Source organism: Balaenoptera ricei, chromosome 16 (assembly GCF_028023285.1).
Source record: "Balaenoptera ricei isolate mBalRic1 chromosome 16, mBalRic1.hap2, whole genome shotgun sequence".
Lineage (NCBI taxonomy): Eukaryota > Metazoa > Chordata > Mammalia > Artiodactyla > Balaenopteridae > Balaenoptera > Balaenoptera ricei.
This window is the reverse complement of record NC_082654.1, coordinates 50,203,571-50,223,256: the sequence shown is the minus strand read 5'-3', so window position 1 is coordinate 50,223,256 and position 19,686 is coordinate 50,203,571. Positions and strand designations below refer to the sequence as shown.

General features: G+C 36.2%; 1 protein-coding gene across 2 annotated transcripts in view; it reads left to right on the top strand.

Annotated features, from left to right (window-relative positions):
• BMPR1A (bone morphogenetic protein receptor type 1A) overlaps positions 1-19,686 on the top strand; it is a 140,305-nt gene that overhangs the window by 99,540 nt on the left and 21,079 nt on the right. For both annotated transcript variants that reach the window (XM_059900998.1, XM_059900999.1), the window contains 3 exons: positions 8,117-8,335; positions 12,800-12,962; positions 15,496-15,598. In XM_059900998.1, the coding sequence (XP_059756981.1) occupies positions 8,269-8,335; positions 12,800-12,962; positions 15,496-15,598 (333 nt within the window). In that variant the 5' untranslated portion in view covers positions 8,117-8,268. The remainder of the gene's footprint in view (positions 1-8,116; positions 8,336-12,799; positions 12,963-15,495; positions 15,599-19,686) is intronic.

The following is a 19,686-nucleotide window of genomic DNA, read 5'->3' as shown; positions in this document are numbered from 1 at the left end:
CATATACATATGGTGTAAGGCATATAAAACTAACTTGCAAATTATTAAGATGGTGATGTGCTAACATAAAGTTGCCACTAAACACTATATATGATTTTCTCTCATTTAATTGGCACAAAAGACCTAGATCTGTATTATGCTAGACCCTGAACTATTCACTAACCACATTATACTGGTTTTATCTCTATAAAAATATTGTGTAGAAACAAAGACAGTATTGTTTACCATTACTCATAATATACCTATAGGGATGACCAAATTCTGTTCCCTCCTAGGCATTTCTGCGACTACTGATCCACTTTACCTGTTTTTTTGTCATTTGTGCTATTCCAGAGGACAGACAGAAGAATAACACCCAGACCCCCTCAATTAACTGCTGGCATTAAGAATTTCTTCTGAGCACTGATGTACCAAAGATTGGTATATAGCATAATCTAGTTCTAATTATTGTGAGGTTTTTTTGTTTAATAAGATTAAACAAACAAAAAAGCTTTGGAGAAACTAGGTTAGTGAATTTGTAGTACAAAGTTGAATGGTGTTTTGAAAATAGATTATCTCCTGCTTTTAAAAATAGTTCATAAACCAAGAAGCATTTATTGTGCATCTAATATTGAGGCCCGCACTGAGGGATATAAAACATCTAAGTGCATCAGCTATAATAATGCCGTACTAGTTTGTCTTACCTCTCTGTTCCTGGAAGAATTTTACTTATGTTGGGGAGAACAGTTTCTTGGCACAGAAGGAAAATGAAAGGTTTTGAATGAAGAGAGGACAATTGAGCAGAAATACAAAGATTAAATGTTGTTAAATTTGCTTTGAATAAATAATTGAGCATTGGGGAAAGGAAGGTCTAGTCAGAAGGTAATTTCAAGGGTGATGATGAAATTAGTGACCTCAGGGTGGATGAAGACATCACAGTTAGAAATGTCTTTATAAAGTGGAACTTCCCCGTCCCTACTGTAGGTCAGAATTTAGCTTGATGGTTGGTTCTCTTAGCTCCTTTTTCAGACTTTACAAAAGTTCTCATTATGCATGTCTCACCCATCACAAGTTCTCACAGCATGGACTCCAAGGCAGGCTTTTTGGTGAGATTCCTGTGTATTACCACAGATACACTCATAACTATTTATTTAAGCATGTTATTTTTTAAGGGTTTATGTTTAGATTTGGGTGACTTTTTTTACACTGATATAAAAATAACCTGAGTAGTGTTGCTCCATTTGTATGTGTATATATTAGTTTAGGAATTGATGGGGTTGGAGGTTAGAAATGGGGAGGGGATGGATGAGTTGCTTGTTAAGGGAAAAGACAATATTCTTATGCTAATCCAAGCTCTGGATCAGGAGCAAAGCAGCCCTGCAAACAATGGCTGTGGAGCCAGAAAGTCTGCAGTGAGTCTAGTCCTTCTCAGAAAGCTTGTCAGACCAGGCGCCTGGAGCTGCCTAGGGGGAGGGACCCCTGGAAGGGGGAGTTTTCTCCTTACTACCTTATGGAGTTGGCAGTTAGCCAGCTTGTTGAAAATTCCCAAACCTCACTACTAGAAAGTAAAAATTAAGGGTGAGGGGCTTAACGGGAAGAGGAAAGAATGACTTTAGTCTGTTTTTTCAGCTGACTTCAGCCTTTTCCTGGTTTTTTTTTTTTTTTAAATCCTGATTGAACTATTGGTTTAGCTTTCTTGCTTTTTGCAAAGCTTTAAATTTTTTTATTTAAAAATAATTTATATTTTATTGAGTAATGTTGTTGTAGTCTTATTTTCCTGAAAAAGAAGCCACCAACCTGTGTATATAGCAAAGGAAAGTAAATGTATTTAGATGCCTTTTTGGACTATTTAATAATAGCTTTTAAACACCAGAATCATTTAAAGTTTTTGATCATGTGGCATTTCAAATGTCTGCATTTCCTTATATTCTTAACATTGCATGATCAGATATTTTTAATTTTCATATAAAAATTCCAATGAATTATTCTAGGAATTTAAAAATATTTTTTATTTTCAGATGTTAGAATTATAAAATACAGTTTTTATAATTGCATTCAGTGTCAGGAATGGTTGCAAAATAAGGTTACTATTTTTGCTATATCATGATTTTAGAAACAGTTAATATGCTAGGACAGATAAAGGGGAAATCATCAGTATTTCTGTTATGAATAACAACAGTTACAACAATAACAACTAACATCTATTATTTATTGAGTGCTTAATACCGAGATGCAAGGCACTAACTCATTTAGGTTAGTAATATTGTCCCCATTTTGTGGCTAAGGAAACCAAGACCTAGATAGCTTACATAACTTCCCCAAAATTACATAGCAAATAAATACTGGAGCTGATTTTTGAAACCAATGGACTGACATCAGAATTTACTTTAACTTTGCCAGGATATTATATGAAAAGTGCCTTTACCTAGAATACAAAAATGATGTCATCGTTATGGAATCCATAGTTTAAAAGGGCAAATGTAACAGTGTATAGTATGGAACTAGGGACAGTTTTTCCCCCACAAAAAAATGAGCCTTACTTATTGAGGTAATTTAAAAACAAAGAATATACTCTGGCTCTGGTTACTCCTTTGAAAGAAAGATGTTAGTTGTATTATCCAGTTAGTTCTTTGGGCATTGTGACTATTTATGTTATACTTTTTTTTTTTTTGGCCACACCACGCAGCTTTCGGGATCTTAGTTCCCCTACTAGGGATTGAACCCGGGCCCTCGGCAGTGAAAGCGCGGAGTCCTAACCACTGGACTGCCAGGGAAATCCCTATTTATGTTATACTTGTATTGTTATACTCTGACTTGACTATGCCTTCCAGACTTCTGTCTTTTGGTTGACTGTGCAATAACTTATAGCGATTAGGCTTTTATTATTTCAACAAATTTCTTGGAATGACTGTATTATAGCAATGAATGTTATCTGCTGCTGCCCAACAGATTACCAAAAAACTTAGCAGCTTAAAACATCCAGCATTTATCATCTCATTCTGACCATCAGGAGTCCACCAGAGGCTTAGTTGAATGGTTCTAGTTTAAAGTCTCATAAATTGTGGTTAAGATGTCTATGAAGCTACAGTTACTGGAAAGCTTCCCTGGCACCGACGGATCCACGGCCAGGGTGGCTCACTCACATGGCTGTTAGCAGGAGGCCTCAGTTCTTTGCCACATGGGCCTCTCCATAAGGCTGCGTGGGTGTCCTTATTGACATGGCAGCTAGCTTTCCTCAGAGTGAGTATTTCAAGAGTGAGCAAGGAGGAATCTTAAGTGCCTTTTATGATCTAGTTTCAGAAGACAAACTGTTGTTTCCACCTTATTTTATTTTGTTAGAAGTGAGTCATTAAGTCCAGTGGGAATTCAAGGGAGGAAATTAGGCTTCACCTTTTGAAGATAGTGTCAGAGCATTTGTGGACATATTTTAGATCACCATAATGATCTTTTGGTAGATTGGTGGGGTTTTTTTAACTGTGAAAAATATCACTTATGAATATTAGTTTATATTCCAGCTGTGGTAATGTACACTATATTAATATTGTACATGATGGATCCTGGACCATGAACTTATTTTTATCAGTGAATGCCAAATAAATATATATGATGTTAATGCTTTTATTAATCTAATTTTTAAATGAACATTTGGTGTTCTGGTGCCTTCTTCTCTTTTCATTCTAGAAGGCCATCTCATACAGAACCATAGCTTTAAATATCTCTATGCTGTTGACATAACAGATTTATATTTTCAGTCTCAAAAGTTTCCTCTAAGTTTCAGAACCAAATGCCCATTAGACATTCCCTTTGAGTAATTTCAAATGTCTAAAATTGAACCATGATCTCTTCTCACCACTTCTTTCAAAATCCATTTGTCCCCATTTCAGTAATTGCTCATGCCGGAAATGTAGGGATCTTTTTTGACCCCTCACTCTCCCTTACCCCCACATCTAATCCATTACCAAGGCCTACTGAATCTGTTTGTGAAATATATCTTGACTCCATCCACTGTACCACCACCACCCTAAGCTTAACCACCATTGTCCCTCTCTTAAACTGCTACAATATCCTTCTTAATGGTCTGTTTGCTTCTGCTTTTGTCCCCTCCAGTTCATTACAGAGAAACCAGATAATTGCCTTCCCGTCCCACTTACATTTAAATCCCAAATCCTTCATATGATCTTGCCTGACTTGGTTCTTGACTTTTCTGTCTCTTCAACCTCATCTTCCACTACATTAACCCTTGTTCTCAGCATTTCAGAAACATTGTGTTCTCTTTTGCTCTTCTCTGCCTCAAGATCTTTGTGCAGGCTGTTCCTCATGCCTAGAACAAGCCCCCTCCCCAACCTCGTTTCTTTACCTGACTAAATAACTCTTTTATTCTTCAGATTACACCTTAAATGTCACTTTTCTACATTGCTTCCCTTGACCTCTCTATCTGGATTAGATTAGGTCACTCCCCATGTCCCTCGAGGACCTGGCACTTTTCTTTTTTGCACTCACCTCAAGTTGTGATCATGTATCCTTTGTATTGTCTTGTTCGATGTCTAAATATCTTAATTGTCTTATTTGACTGTGAACTCCATGAAGGCTTAGTCTGTTTTGCTCTCTCACTATGTTCTCAGTGTCTCATACAGAATCATGTATATAATAGGCACTTAATAAATATCTGGGAAATAAATTAACATTCAATAGCGAGAACACTATTCACTCAGGGCTTCAGAGCTGGAAGGAATCTAATAAGTTATTTAATTGGTCTAGTCTTGTTTGCATCGTGCCTGTCATGTCCTTGACAGAGGAACATTCACACTTTATTCCTTTGATACTCTGTGAGCAAAGATCCCTGGTCCTTTCAGTTGTATCTCAAGTGTAGTCATTTCTCTATCCTTTGCATTCTTGTCGTCATTCTCTAAAATATTTGAGGCCTGACCAGGTGGGATAAAGTAAGATGGTTACCGTCTTTGATTATGGCAGTGTGCTTCTATCAATGCTTGATTAGATTGCCTTCATGTCTTAGAATTGTCATAAGCACTGATGCTTATTGAGCTTGTAGTCAGCTAAAACCTAACATTTTTCTTTTCAAGATTAGGGGCTTCCATTGTTAGATTACAAATGAGGCACTTGAAGCCATTTTAACTTTAGCCTTCTCTTGGCTGATAGCTGTTCTCCATACAAGTTGTTGCAGGGTTTTTAGTCTATAAAAATGTCTTGAAGATGGGATTGTCATGGATAGCACCTGTTACTTCCTGTGCCAGGTTGGCAAGTATGTTATAAACATGTCTGAGAGGAGGAAACTTTTATTAAGTACCTACTCTGTACCAGGCTTTTCTAAATACTTTATAATGTATAGTTTACATTATGTAATGTATGTAAAATATCCCGCAAGGCAGCATAGGGTAGCGGTTAACACATGGGCTCGAGAATCAGATCTTCTTGATTAGAATTATGGCCCTGACACTTACCAGCTGTGTGATCTTTGATAAATTCCTTAAACTCCACTTGCATTAGTTTCCTCATCTGTAATATTAAAATAATAAATTGTGCCTATCTTACAAGGTGGTTGTGATGATTCTATAAATTAATATTAATATATTCAAAGCATTGTAATGGTCTGCCACATAGAGGTGAATATATGTTAGCTATTACCTCATGTAGTTCTCAAAATAATTGTGAGTTAATATAATTCCAGTTTTACAGATGAGGAAACTCGTCCAGAGAGGTGAAGTTACTTATTTAAGGCAGATCCAGGATTTAAACTTGTGCTGAGAGTGGTAGAGTCGCAGATGTTTGTGTAGAAGGAATCACACATGATACCTTTCCTCTGAAAGGGACTGTGAGTGTGGCAGGTGCTTAGGGTCTCGTCGACTGCACTGCAGGATGCCTTAGTTGTACCTGTAATGAGACAAGACCACATATTAGCTTAAATAAACTGATGAAGAAGCAGTGACACTGAAAGATGGAACGAGTCATAGCAGTCAGTTTCCTGACCAAGAATATGAGGCCCGTGAAGTAGAATCTGTCATACTCATATTTTTATTTCTAGCCCCTTGCATTGATGTGTAATACATACTCAGAAGACACTGTTGGTGAATAAGTGAGTGAATGAATAAATGAATGAAGGTATGGGGAGAGAGTGAGAGCTAGGAAGAGAGGCAGAAATGATGCCAGGGTTTTTGGCATGGGTGACTGGAGAGATGGCACCACCCTCCTCTGTGATAGCAAATGGAGGAGGAGGAGGCAGGTCTAGAGGAATGAGAAGGGAAGTTATTGAGTTTGATTTGGACAGGTGGGATGTAATCCTAGTAGAGATATTTAATAGGCAAATAGAAATGAGAGAGTTCAGTGTTGGAAATATGCTGGAAACTTCTTTTGAATTTGAAACCTGGAACAAGTATCCCTAGAGTCACAATCCCATAATTTCAAGAAGTGAGTTTTCTCAAATACTGTTAAATCATATTACAGATGTTATTCTGTAATAATTTTAGACTTACATCTTACTCTCTCAGCATTATGTAGATGGAAAGCAAATTAATTTCATAGTAGAGAAACTACAGAGATTTTAGAATAAGCCGTATATAAAATGCACACTATAAATGACATCTCACTGTAAACCTTATTTCCTCAATACTCTAAGTGCCTTTGGAGAGCTAATTAAAGTGAAAAATTCTTAGTTAACATAGAAAGCTTGGGTTATTTATGGTAGAAATCATGCCAGGATAATTGTGTTACAAATAAATAATATCATTTTCATTGAGGAATAATTCAGGCTGAAGTCCGTAAAATCAGTTGCCTGAACCAACAGGATGGGAGAAGAAACAGAATCATATTCATCTTTACACAAACTAACCTTTTTTTCTGTTACTTCTTTAACTATTTTATAATTGCCAAACCTTAATTGGAGAGGTTATGTTTCATGTCATCCATATGAAAAGCTCAGTTTTATCGTAATGAATTCAGATTTGTAGTATTTTAGGTAAATAATTTCATTTAAGATACATTTCTAATGTTTTTGCTTTAATGAGGAAGCACGCTGCATATTTAAATGTTTTTCTAGGTAGGCCTTCTCTTCTATCTATAGAATACATTATTTATTAGAAAGATTCAAGGTGTTTTTATCACATCTACTAGGATTGAAAATTATTGATGAGTAGCTTAGTGTTTTATTTTTTAATTAATTAATTTACTTATTTATTTATTATTTTTGGCTGGGTTTTTTTTGGGTCTTTGTTGCTGCACTCGGGCTTTCTCTAGTTGCAGCGAGCAGGGGCTACTCTTCGTTGTGGTGCGGGGGCTTCTCATTGTGGTTGCTTCTCTTGTTGAGGAGCATGGGCTCTAGGCACGTGGGCTCAGTAGTTGTGGCGCACGGGCTTAGTTGCTTCGCGGCATGTGGCGTCTTCCCGGACCAGGGCTCGAACCCGTGTCCCCTGCATTAGCAGGCAGATTCTTAACCACTACGCCACCAGGGAAGTCCTAGCTTAGTGTTTTAAAGTATTTGTTTATTTATTTATTTATGGCTGTGTTGGGTCTTCGTTTCTGTGCGAGGGCTTTCTCTAGTTGTGGCAAGCGGGAGCCACTCTTCATCGCGGTGCGCGGGCCTCTCACTATCGCGGCCTCTCTTGTTGCAGAGCACAGGCTCCAGATGCACAGGCTCAGTAATTGTGGCTCACGGGCCCAGCTGCTCCGCGGCATGTGGGATCTTCCCAGACCAGGGCTCGAACACGTTTCCCCTGCATTGGCAGGCAGATTCTCAACCACTGCGCCACCAGGGAAGCCCTAGCTTACTGTTTTAAATTCAACTCTTCCTGTTTTATTCTTAATATATTTAGAAATTTTCTTAATAGCAATAAAATAATTACTTTAGAGCAGCCAGAAAAGACTGTTAAGATTATTAGTGTTCTTATCTTATTTTGCATATGGTTAATCTAAGGTCAGGAGAGGTGGCAACCTATCAATAAATTATTTAAGCTTTTAAATTACAGTGCCTTTTTTTTTTTTTTTTTAACAATGATAGCATTAATCTTTAAAAATGTATTTCATTGTTTAAAGGTATGTTTGGGCATTTGTTTTTCCTCTCCTGGTTTTTGAAAACTTTCCAGAATTCAGTTATATTCATTTCCTTCTTAATATTTTTATCTTTCAGGAGTCAGGAGAAAGCAGTGGAAGTTGGAGTCATTGTCAAGTGATTGAGACCTTTTACAAGAAAATCTCATTGAATGAAAGTCTTTTAAATTAGTGACATAACAAGACTAGTTATTAAAGGTGACAGTGTACAGGGAACGTTAAAATTGAACAATGACTCAGCTGTATATTTACATCAGATTATTGGGAGCCTATCTGTTCATCATTTCTCATGTTCAAGGTAAATCAGTGTTCATTTAAGCAATCTTATCTCTTTTTTAGTAATTTATTTCTATATATAAAAAACACTCATTCTTAGGACTGCTCTTTCAACTCATGTCCCGTTTTGAACAGTTAGGCCCAGTATGCCAATAGCTTTTAAGTATAGAGGCAAAGAACAAACACATGCCAAATAATTTTTGAACTTGACTATGATAGAAACATTTTCAAGTCTGTATAAAATCTCAGCCTCTTTGACCTTTGTGTATTATCTGTAACATAGGCATTATGATGTACAACATCAGGTCTTATGAGGATTAAATGAGATAAAATATAAAATAAAGTAGGTGACCTAGTGCCTAAGGGTAATAGGTACTCAAGACTTACTTTTAAAATTCCTCTCCCCTTTAAAATACAATAAGGAATAAATGTCAATTTTTAAAAAACATTTTACTGTTGTTAAAAGAGTTGAGAAACATAATTGGAATTTCTGTGTGCCAAATATTAAAATTTCTTCAGAGTACTCAAAGTTTTATTTATGACTAATATTGTAATTTTACACTGTGCATTCACAGCCTAGAACTCCCAAACAGGAAGTTATTTTGATGACTCTTAGGATCAGATGGGCTATATATTTGCATGTGAGCTTTTCCCTGTATGGTTTAATTAGGACAATGTTTTAAACTGAAGAGATAGTGGTATTTGGCAAAATGATTTTATATAGAACTTACTGAACATTTCCGTTCTCTTAAGTTTATATCTTCACAGATTGTTCTTCATAATGTTTTGTTCACAGTGATGATTAAAATCTGCTTATAAGAATTATGATTAACAGCATAAATCTTTTGACATTTTCATTTGAGTGAACATAATAATGAAATCTGTAGCTTGTTTGTATTTTGTCTTAGGTTTAGTACCCTTATTTAGTATCCATGCTGAGAATATAAAAGCACTCTTGCAAAAGCTACTTTTTTGTGTGAAACACCACATAATTTAATAAAACATCTTTATTTTAACGTCTGTTGTTAGATGCCTTGTTGATCAGTATCAACCAAAGCTGTCATAGTTTTGAAGATGAGTTAAATTAATAGTAACATTTGTATTTGATACCTTACCCCCAGGTAATCAGTATTTAGTATTAAAATTTTTTTAATCTATATAGATCACACAGAGGCAATATGATACAAAATTCTCATTCCCCATCCTAAGTTGTTATATAATAAACTTTTTTTTTTTTCCCCACACTGCACAGCATGTGGGATCCTAGTTCCCCGACCAAGGATCGAATCTGTGCCCCCTGCAGTGGAAGCGCAGAGTCTTAACCACCTGACCGCCTGGGAAGTCCCAATAAACTTTTGTTAGATGAAATAAATTGGTAATTAGTTATCAGGCATAAGTGAAAAGTCTTCGTAAGCATTATATTTCTCTGAAATATAAGCGAAATTTGTTACATTTCCTTTCAAAGAAGATTAGTTTGATAGTTCCCTTCAAATAATAAGATAAAAGTATATGCTCTTAAGGAAAAGAACTAAAACCAATGTAGAAAAAATGGTATTTCGGACTTGCCCAGTGGTCCAGTGGTTAAGACTCCCTGCTTCCACTGCAGGGGGCACGGGTTCAATCTTTGGTCGGGAAGTTCCACATGCCGCGAAGAGCAGCAAAAAAAAAAAGTTATTTCTTAGAGATTACTATGGATTGCTAGAGCGGTGTTTTATATATATAACCTATAGCTCCAGCCCACACCAGGACTCATAATTTTATGCTTTGTAAACACAGGACTTGTGTGTAGAAAGAGATTGGCGTGTTCTAGGAACTGACACAGGGCTGTATGTTTGGGCATGATGGAGAGAGAGGTCCACAGGGTCCAAATCCTGCAGTGTGCTTCAGTAGGCATGGTGAAGGAGGTTGGATTTTATTCTGAGTGTATATGAAGCCATTAATTGGTTTTAAGCAGGGAATGACAGGATCAGATTTAGGTTTATAAGGTAACTCTGGCTGCTATGTGGGAAATGGGTTGGAGGGGGCAAAAACAGAAGTAGGGAGATCAGTGTCTTATCTTGGAAGTGACATGATATGATGGGCCCGGGTAATAGCAGGAACTAGACCAAAATGAGAAAAAGTGAGATATATCTTGGAGGGTGAGCCAAAGACCTGGGGAGGACCAGGTTTGAGGAGAAAAGTCAAGCATTCCATTTTAGACGTTAGTTTTGAGTTACTTAAGCAAGTCAAGGCTGAAGGGATAAATCTAGGAACCGTCAACAAAGAGATTTATTTAAACCATGGGAATAAGTGCTGTCATCTAGGGAGAGAGTACAGAGAGGCTGTTGCTAGCTATTTTTCTTTGTATCCATGCCTCTACTTAGTGAAATTTTACAACTTTAAGGTATAGCTCAGGTTTCTTTGCTTTTGACGCCCTAGGATGAGTTTGTGTTATTGGCTCCTTCGTTTGTTTACATAGCACCTTTGTATTATATCACTCTTTGAATTGTGTTTATTTATGTGCTTATCCCCTCCACACACATACACCTTTGTCTCCTTCCAAGTTTCTCAAGGACCACATCAGTTTCCAACATTCAGTAACTTGCCTGCACATAGTTGGCCTCTAATCAGTGTTTTGTTAATTAATACTTGAGATAATATAAACCTCAGATGCAAATTATTGTAATTAAAATATTTCTATCTCTTAAATTCAAACAGTGTTCTAGGAAGTTATGTGTATTAACCATCTGTAACTTTGAATTTTCCAGGTATTGGTGATCTTTTAGTATGATCTTTGTTATTAGTAATATCTTCATTTATACACTTTTATATTTAAGCCTTTTATTGTACATTCATTTGATCTATATATAATCTCTTGAATTGGGCAGAAATTATTATCATCATCTTTTATAGATAGAGACCTGATGTTCAGAGACTAACTTATCAATGGAGATATTCAAGACTTGAACCCTTGACTTCTCACTGTTATTTCAGTGTTATTTCTGCCACACTATACTGCTTTTTCTATATGTCTCATTAGATTTTTGAAAAACTAATTGCATGCATATATTATTTGCCATTTGGTCTCCATAGTTAAATTGATGCTTCCTCTATTGTTGTAATAGGATTGTAAAATTGGTTAAGAGACCTCAGATATGCTTTAGTCCTATGGTCTTATTGAGTAAATGAGGCTTGAAGTGACATGGCTTGTCCATGATCATCCAGCTAGATAAACGGTGGAGGAACATAGTAGACCAGAATGTAGATTTCCTCATTTCTACCCAGTGGATTTCTTCCCTTCCTGAAGCTCTTCCCCACCCCTTTTTTTTTGTTGATGCTCTTAACATAAATGAAGTCTACGTTTTGTAGCAATTTAGAGGATTAAGTGAACATTATTGAAATTTATGGCATGGAATCACTAAAATTTATTTAGCAGCACATTCTTTTCCTGTTATCAATGTGTGTGTATGTGTTACTTTTTCTTTTTTCAAGTTCATCTCACCAGTATGGCTAAATTTTAAGTCAAGTTCACATTATGCCTTGAACCACTTATTTAGCATCTATAATGAAATACATACAGTTCTCTTAATATTTTATACCTGTTTTAGCTCTACATTTCATTCCATGAAGATCAACTCTACAAGGAGTAGCCTAGCTGATTTCAGCTGATTCAGAGGGAGAAAGGAATTACTAAAACGTTGTTTTAGTTCTGTTCTGCTTTCAGCCTGAAAGAATCAGTACCAAATAATGAGAGTATCTGTCATTTGAGGCTACGAGACTAATGCAAGAACACAGTTCTGTTTCCATGTGCTAACTACTGCCCTACAGTAACCTTCATTTTCTGGCAGCATAGTCTGGATTTGAACCAATGACCTTGAGATAAAAGGCACCAGATAATGTGATTAGCCCCCATGCTCTCACAATTCCCTTACTTAAGCAATTAAAATCCAGAGCAAGATGCTTAGTAACTTCACTTCCACATAGAGGTACAAATAAAGGACTTTACTTTTTTTAAACTAGTCACAAGTTTTAAACCAGAGAGTCTAAAAAAAGAACTGTAATTTGTCTTTTTTTTTTTAAACCTCTTTATTGAAGTATAACTGCTTTACAGTGGTGTGTTATTTCTGCTGTATAACAAAGTGAATCAGCTATACATATTTTTTAATGATTGGAAATAATCTCGCTCTTCTCTGAAACTGCTTTCCATTTTGTACCTTTCTTACAAGTTATGACCATATTCTACCTTGTGTCACTCTTGTTTGTCTTTCACTAGTGCAAAAATTGTGACATAATCATCTCCATATATCCCACAATACCTGGGATAGTTTTTCTGTGCATTTTAGGCTGTTAATAAATGTTAATCATATGAATGAAATTTATTTTTAATTAAAACACACATCAGCTACAATTAATACAATAAGAAAGCTTAGAAACTTCTCACTGAAAATTGGAATAAAAGAATTAGCTTTTCAGAATGGTTTATTTACAACTTCATGTTTGAATACAGGGCAGAATCTAGACAGTATGCTCCATGGTACTGGGATGAAATCAGACTCCGACCAGAAAAAGTCAGAAAATGGAGTAACCTTAGCACCAGAGGATACCTTGCCTTTTTTAAAGTGCTATTGCTCAGGACACTGCCCAGATGATGCTATTAATAACACATGCATGTAAGTATTTTATGCAGTCCTTCTTAAAGTTACGAGAATAGGGTTGCACTTAGTACTATTTTAAGAATTGTTTACTTTGAATTTTTTTTCTTTAACTTTATATGGTTTTTCCAAAGAGCCAAAAGCTTCTTGTTTTTTATATAGGAACATTTATTACTATTAAGTGATTGATGGTTATTTCCTTAGAGTAACATTGTAATATAGGTTTTAAAGAGTTAGAAGGAATCTGGTATTTGCCTAGCATTTTGGGTTTATTTAGTGATCTTTTTATCATAAAGTGATTGATATTCATTGTAGAAAACTTAGAGATTACCAAAAAGAAACCTTGAAAATTCACCTAAAACCTTGTAATTCTAAATTGGCTGAAATAGGGGCTTCCCTGGTGGTGCAGTGGTTGAGAATCCGCCTGCCAATGCAGGGGACACAGGTTCGAGCCCTGGTCCGGGAAGATCCCACATGCCACGGAGCAACTAAGCCCGTGCGCCACAACTACTAAGCCTGTGCTCTAGAGCCCCCGAGCCACAACTACTGAGCCCACGTGCCACAACTACTGAAGCCTGCGTGCCTAGGGCCCATGCTCCACAACAAGAGAAGCCACTGTAATGAGAAGCCCGCACACTGCAACAAAGAGTAGCCCCCGCTCGCCACAACTAGAGAAAGCCTGCACACAGCAGCGAAGACCCAATGCAGCCATAAATAAATAAATAAAGTTATTTTAAAAAAACACAAAACCTTCCTATTAAATAAATAAATAAATTGGTTGAAATATTTTGCAGGTCTATAAGAATGATATTGTGATATTTAATTAATTTTGTGTTATTTTCTTATAAGTGAACTCCCAAATCCAAATCTGATTTATATAACCACTTTAATTTTTCTACTTAATTTCATGTTAACTAATTAATATTTATATATGATCATGTAATTCTATTCCGTATTCTTGGGGGACATTGAAGAATTGACTTACTAGCCAAAAAAATTCCCTGAACGACTCAATCTCATCAGTCAGTTGTCTCCCTGTTATAAAGGTGTAATAATCAATAATTATTGATTTGTTTTGTACTTTCCTAATAATTTTATGCTCTTTGAATGTGACCAGATATAAAGCCAAAAAGTATACATATAAAACACTGAAATTATATGATGGTTCACCATGTCTTAGATTTGTTGTTTGTGCTGGTGGTGGTTGACTTCACTGTGACAGACTGGGTGATCTGTTGTTAGGGGAGTGTTCCCTATGTCACCAAGAGACTTCTTTCCAGACTTCTTGTCTGTAGTTCTTGCTTGATCTGTGTGGGCTATTTGTTAGAGGCTTAGTAACCCAGAATAAAACTGGGAATCATCAATTTTAACAGAATTTCACCTCACACTTAACATTTTCTCATTTCAGAAAATGAATAATTCTTCAATATTCTTTTAACTGTAAGCAGTATACTTACTGATATGAACAGTAAGGAGGGACACAAAAAAATCTTTTAGATGTTTCTTCCTACCCATGAAAGCCTAATGAATATATTAGGAGAAAATTCTGGCATACTAGTACTAAAATGCTAACTTTTTTTTTTAAAGATACTCCCCTCTGGGGTTTTCCATTTTTTAATTTATTTTATTTTTATTTATTTATTTTTGGTTGCATTGGGTCTTCGTTGCTGCACGCGGGCTTTCTCCAGTTGTGGCGAGCGGGGGCTACTCTTTGTTGTGGTGCACAGGTTTCTCATTGCGTTGGTTTCACTTGTTGTGGCGTGGGGGCTTCAGTAGTTGTGGCTCGTGGGCTCTAGAGCGCAGGCTCAGTAGTCGTGGCACGCGGGCTTAGTTGCTCCGCGGCATGTGGGATCTTCCCGGACCAGGGTTCGAACCCATGTCCCCTGCATTGGCAGGCGGATTCTTAACCACTGCGCCACCAGGGAAGTCCCGATAACATTTTATTAAATACAAATACATTTATATAAATTTCTTGAAAATTCAGCTATTTAAAAGTTCTCCCTTTTTTCCTATCATGTTAAATAAAAAGTGCCTCTCAGTATCTTAGTTAGTCTGGTCTTCCCAAATATACTTTTCTTTGTCATTGAATCTATTTTTATGTTTCACAGGAAAGTTTGTTTTTATTTATTATTGTGTACAGTATGGGAATACTGAAAATCTTATGGATGAAAAGAGACAAAGTTATTTTTAAGTATATTTTTAAACGTTAAGATTATTTACTTTATAAAGTTGTATAAATCAGCTTTCTGTGATCACATGACTATGATTAGCAAAGAGAAGTTACATAGTATTTCATATTTGGTGGGACTTGTTTAATAGAAAATCCTTTTCTACCTGACACAGGATTTTTATTAGACCTTTAGGTTTTAGTTCAGATGTGACAATTTTCATTTGCCTTAAAACGCATACGTTTTTGACAGTAAGTCAACTGTGAATGTAATTCTAATTCAGAACTAAAAGCCATCAGTAACTGGTCACATTCATATGGAGATTTAATTAGTACTATCCAATGTGAAGTTGGTTTTTGGTTTTTTGGCTTTTTTTCTTTTAGAACTAATGGGCATTGCTTTGCCATCATAGAAGAAGATGACCAGGGAGAAACCACGTTGGCTTCAGGGTGTATGAAATATGAAGGATCTGATTTTCAGTGCAAGGTAAGACCTAATTTGAGGCCTATGAAATAAAGAAGGGAGGGGCCATAGGAAAAGCGTTGATTCCCCAAGGAGAAGTGTGCCTGGTCTGCACATTGCTGTGTGTTCTGGAAGCAAATATATTGGAGGAAGCTTAGCTCTTGCTTCAGGTCATATGATTGTGCCAGTTGAAATTACAGATTATTTTACTTTAAAAAAAGTTTTAAATCATCTTTTTTTTAAATTGTCAAGCCTGTAAAAAATGATACTGTCACACTTATTTCTGGATTATAAAATTGACTGGAAAGACTTCAAGGTGACAGGTAAATAACCTTTATATCTTTCTGAGACAACTTAGAGACCTTAAGTCCTTGTAAGGAGATCTCAGTGGAGTTACTTTAACAGCACAGCAAAGGAATCAGAGGATCAGTAATAGTTTATGAACATATTGATGGCTTTGGGTTATAAACCTAATCTCTTCAAAATCCTGTATAGTAATTTTGCCCCAGGGGATCCTTCCAATGTTTTTGAAAACAGCTCCAGAGAGAGCTGTTTGTTAACAAATTTAAGCCTCAGCTATTTTAGAAAATTATTCCAATTAATGAGAAATTCTCAGGATTGATAGAAACCACACATGCACGCACGTGCGCACACACAAACACACACACACACACACATACATACACGCTCGCACATATTGCATCCCATCTATTTTCTGTTTGCTACACCTCTAGTGACGGGCTCATTACCTCCCAAGCCCACCTATTTCATCTGTAGTAATGACCTGACCTTATCCTTAGAAAGCTTTTCCTCCGAATGACTGCAAGTCTCTCTTCCTTTGTACTTCTTGGACCAGAGAGAACAAATTGAATCCCTATTTAATATGGTAGCCCTTTACTATGTGAAGAAATTTTTTTTTGTACCACTTTACTCCCCATACCCTATAGTCTTTGCCCAATGAAAATAATAGTTCAAAATGACTTCAACTGCTCCTTATAATCATCAGCTTTAGAGTTACTCACTCTTCAGTTTCTCAATGTAAGATGCAGAATTGACTGGTCTGGCCAGAAAAAAAGAAGAAAAAAAAAACCAAGAATTAGTAACTCCTTTCCCTTTTCCTAAATGCAGCCAAATCTCATGTTAGAGGTTTGATTGTCATACCATATTCTTGAAATATATGGAGTTTTCTGTCAGCTGAAATCCCCATGTCTTTCACTCACGCTACTGCTCATCCTTATCTCTTCCATTCTTTATTGGTGCTCTTGGTTTCTTGACACAAACAAGTAGGTGGGAATGGAATGAGTTTTGTTACACAATTGTCACATACTTGTCTAAGTTAAATTTCATTGTATTAAAATTAATCCTTTGCTCTAATTTGTCAGGATTTGGAGGATGCTGATTTATTTGTCTCTTCCGATTTTATGCTATTTGCATATTTATCAACCACACTACAGTACACTGTTTAATCAGTTTAAAATGTTGAAGAAAGACCTCTCTGTGGTTAAAGCAATGAGCTCGACAGTAGTAACCAGTGTCTTGCTGGCCCCCTCAACTAGATGTGTCCCAAATGAATTTATCAATGTAATTTAGTTGTTAAGCTTGACAATCTGTGTTCAGATGGACATGCTGCCTCTTGCTAGCTGTGGAACTTTGAGCAGGGAGCTTTACTCTCTTAAGTTGTTTTCTCATCGGCAAAGGAGTTCATGTAAGGGTCAAATGAGAGGTAGCATATATGCAAAGAGTTTAGCACAGCTGGCACATAGTAAGGACTTAGTAAGTGTTAGCTTTTACCATATTGATGATGTAACCAAGCAGCCTTTAAACTGGGTTACACATATACCTGGGTGCACACAGACTACATTACACAAGGATCGCATAGGCACATGGATAGTTTTAAGGGGATCGGTTTACCTATCGTGAACTTCCACAGGTCCTATTGCTTAATATTGATCTGCCTGAGACCAGAGCTTCTTAAGCAATTTCTCTTTTCCTTCCTTCCTTTTCACAATCAGCCTTGTCACAGTTTCCAGATTAGTGGCCTGGAATGTAAATACTCAAGTTTCCAAACAGTGTTATAATTCGAAATCTAAGTATCAGTGTGGGGAACTTGGGGATAGCAGATATATTTGCGTATCTGGTAGTTTTTCATTTTTTGCTTTCAACCAATTTGCTAGATCATGTAAAATAATTTTTCCTAATAGGATCATTATAGGAGTTTTAGCATACGATTGGAAGGTCTCTTAAAGAATTATGGGACAATGGTATAACTAGTTCCTTCCATTATCATCTTTTTGTTTATGTGAACAAAGAATCTTAGTACTGACCCCAAAAAAGGAAAAGATAAAAATAGGATTAAAGTTAATGCCGAACTTTCTCATTCTAGCAATAAGTAATTATCCATGAACTTATGAAGTAGTTTTTTTAAAAGTATCATTCATCTCATACCTCTCCAATAAAATTTTCTTTTTATATTAGTATTTTAATAAAGATTATAATATATATAGTTTTGATTAATTTTATACTAATAATAATTGTGATGATAAATCAAACCAAAATAATTTTTTAAGACTTAAAGACATACTATCACAGGAAATAAAATAGATTATATATGTTTATTTTTCATGTGGAGAATTATTTATCAAAATATATATTACATTAGGACAATTTTTTTTTAACATCTTTATTGGAGTATAATTGCTTTACAATATTGTGTTAGTTTCTGCTTTATAACAAAGTGAATCAGCTATACATATACATATATCCCCGTATCTCCTCCCTCTTGCGTCTCCCTCCCACCCTCCCTATCCCACCCCTCTAGGTGGTCACAAAGCACGGAGCTGATCTCCCTGTGCTATGTGGCTGCTTCCCACTAGCTATCTATTTTACATTTGGTAGTGTATATATGTCCATGCCACTCTCTCACTTCGGCCCGGCTTACCCTTCCCCCTCTCGGTGAACATTAGGACATAATTATTGTGGAAAATGTGGCAACGGAATAGGAGCTCAAGGAGCAAAAGGAACACTATAAAATTTTCAATTGTTAAAGAAGCATTTTGACCATTTATTTTTTAAAATAATGATAATGGGTATTGAATTGCTGTATTATTTAGATTCTACTGAATAGATTTAAGAGCTATTTTAATTTTATTTTAAAATATCATGTGCAATATGCAAGGAATTATCAATACATTCTTTGCAGCTATTTATGATGAAAAATTTTAGGTGTCAGTCTAAAAATATATGAGGGGATACATTGTTTTTCAGAATTCATTTAGGGGTTACACAGACAAAACATGATGATCACCACTTATCTCACTTTCTGTGTATCTTGCTATATCTCATTCTTAATTTACCTGGCACCTAACCTGAGCAGAACGGCTCTGCTACTTTTACCTAAGCTTTTTCCTCCCAGTGCTTTCATATACTGTCAGGTTTGAATCAAAACAAGTTCAAGTGATAATCACCATGCTTCACCCAGGCCTTGATTTTCCCTCACACAATCCAGTCTCTGTAGGTAAATCTGGCTTATTCTGTTTCTTCCAGTAGGATGAATTATTTCTTAGAAACCGCACTGCCATTTCTTGTAATTTGGTTTCAGTTCCTTTATCGTGTACCACTCCCCCTCACCTGCAACCCCCCATTCAAGCTCACTAAATAAGTTAGAATCTCCTATTTTATGAATGCCAAGTGAGTTTTTTGCCCACAAGGATTTTTATTGCCCACCAAAATCCAGAGATACAAATGAACTTGGGTGGAGCATGGGAGTGGGGAGTGCAGGAACCAGAAAGGTTGTGTCACCCAACTTCATAATCTAGACACACGTAATTTTTGCCTACCCAGATATATAGTTAACCTACATAAGAAAGATGTGAGTTTCATGTTGCTTGTTCTCAGTGAAGCCACATTGAGTCTTCCAGGAGATTACAAGCATTTGTGGCTTATTCTAGAATGTCAGCTGGGATCTGTGTCACATTCACTAGAGGAAGAAGAATTAATTTATTGAACATTTACTATTTGCATTTAATATGCTAAGTGCTTGGTATATTTTACCTCATTTTCTCCCAGTTACCCTATAAGGCAGGTATTTTTTATCCTCCGTCTTATAGCAGAGG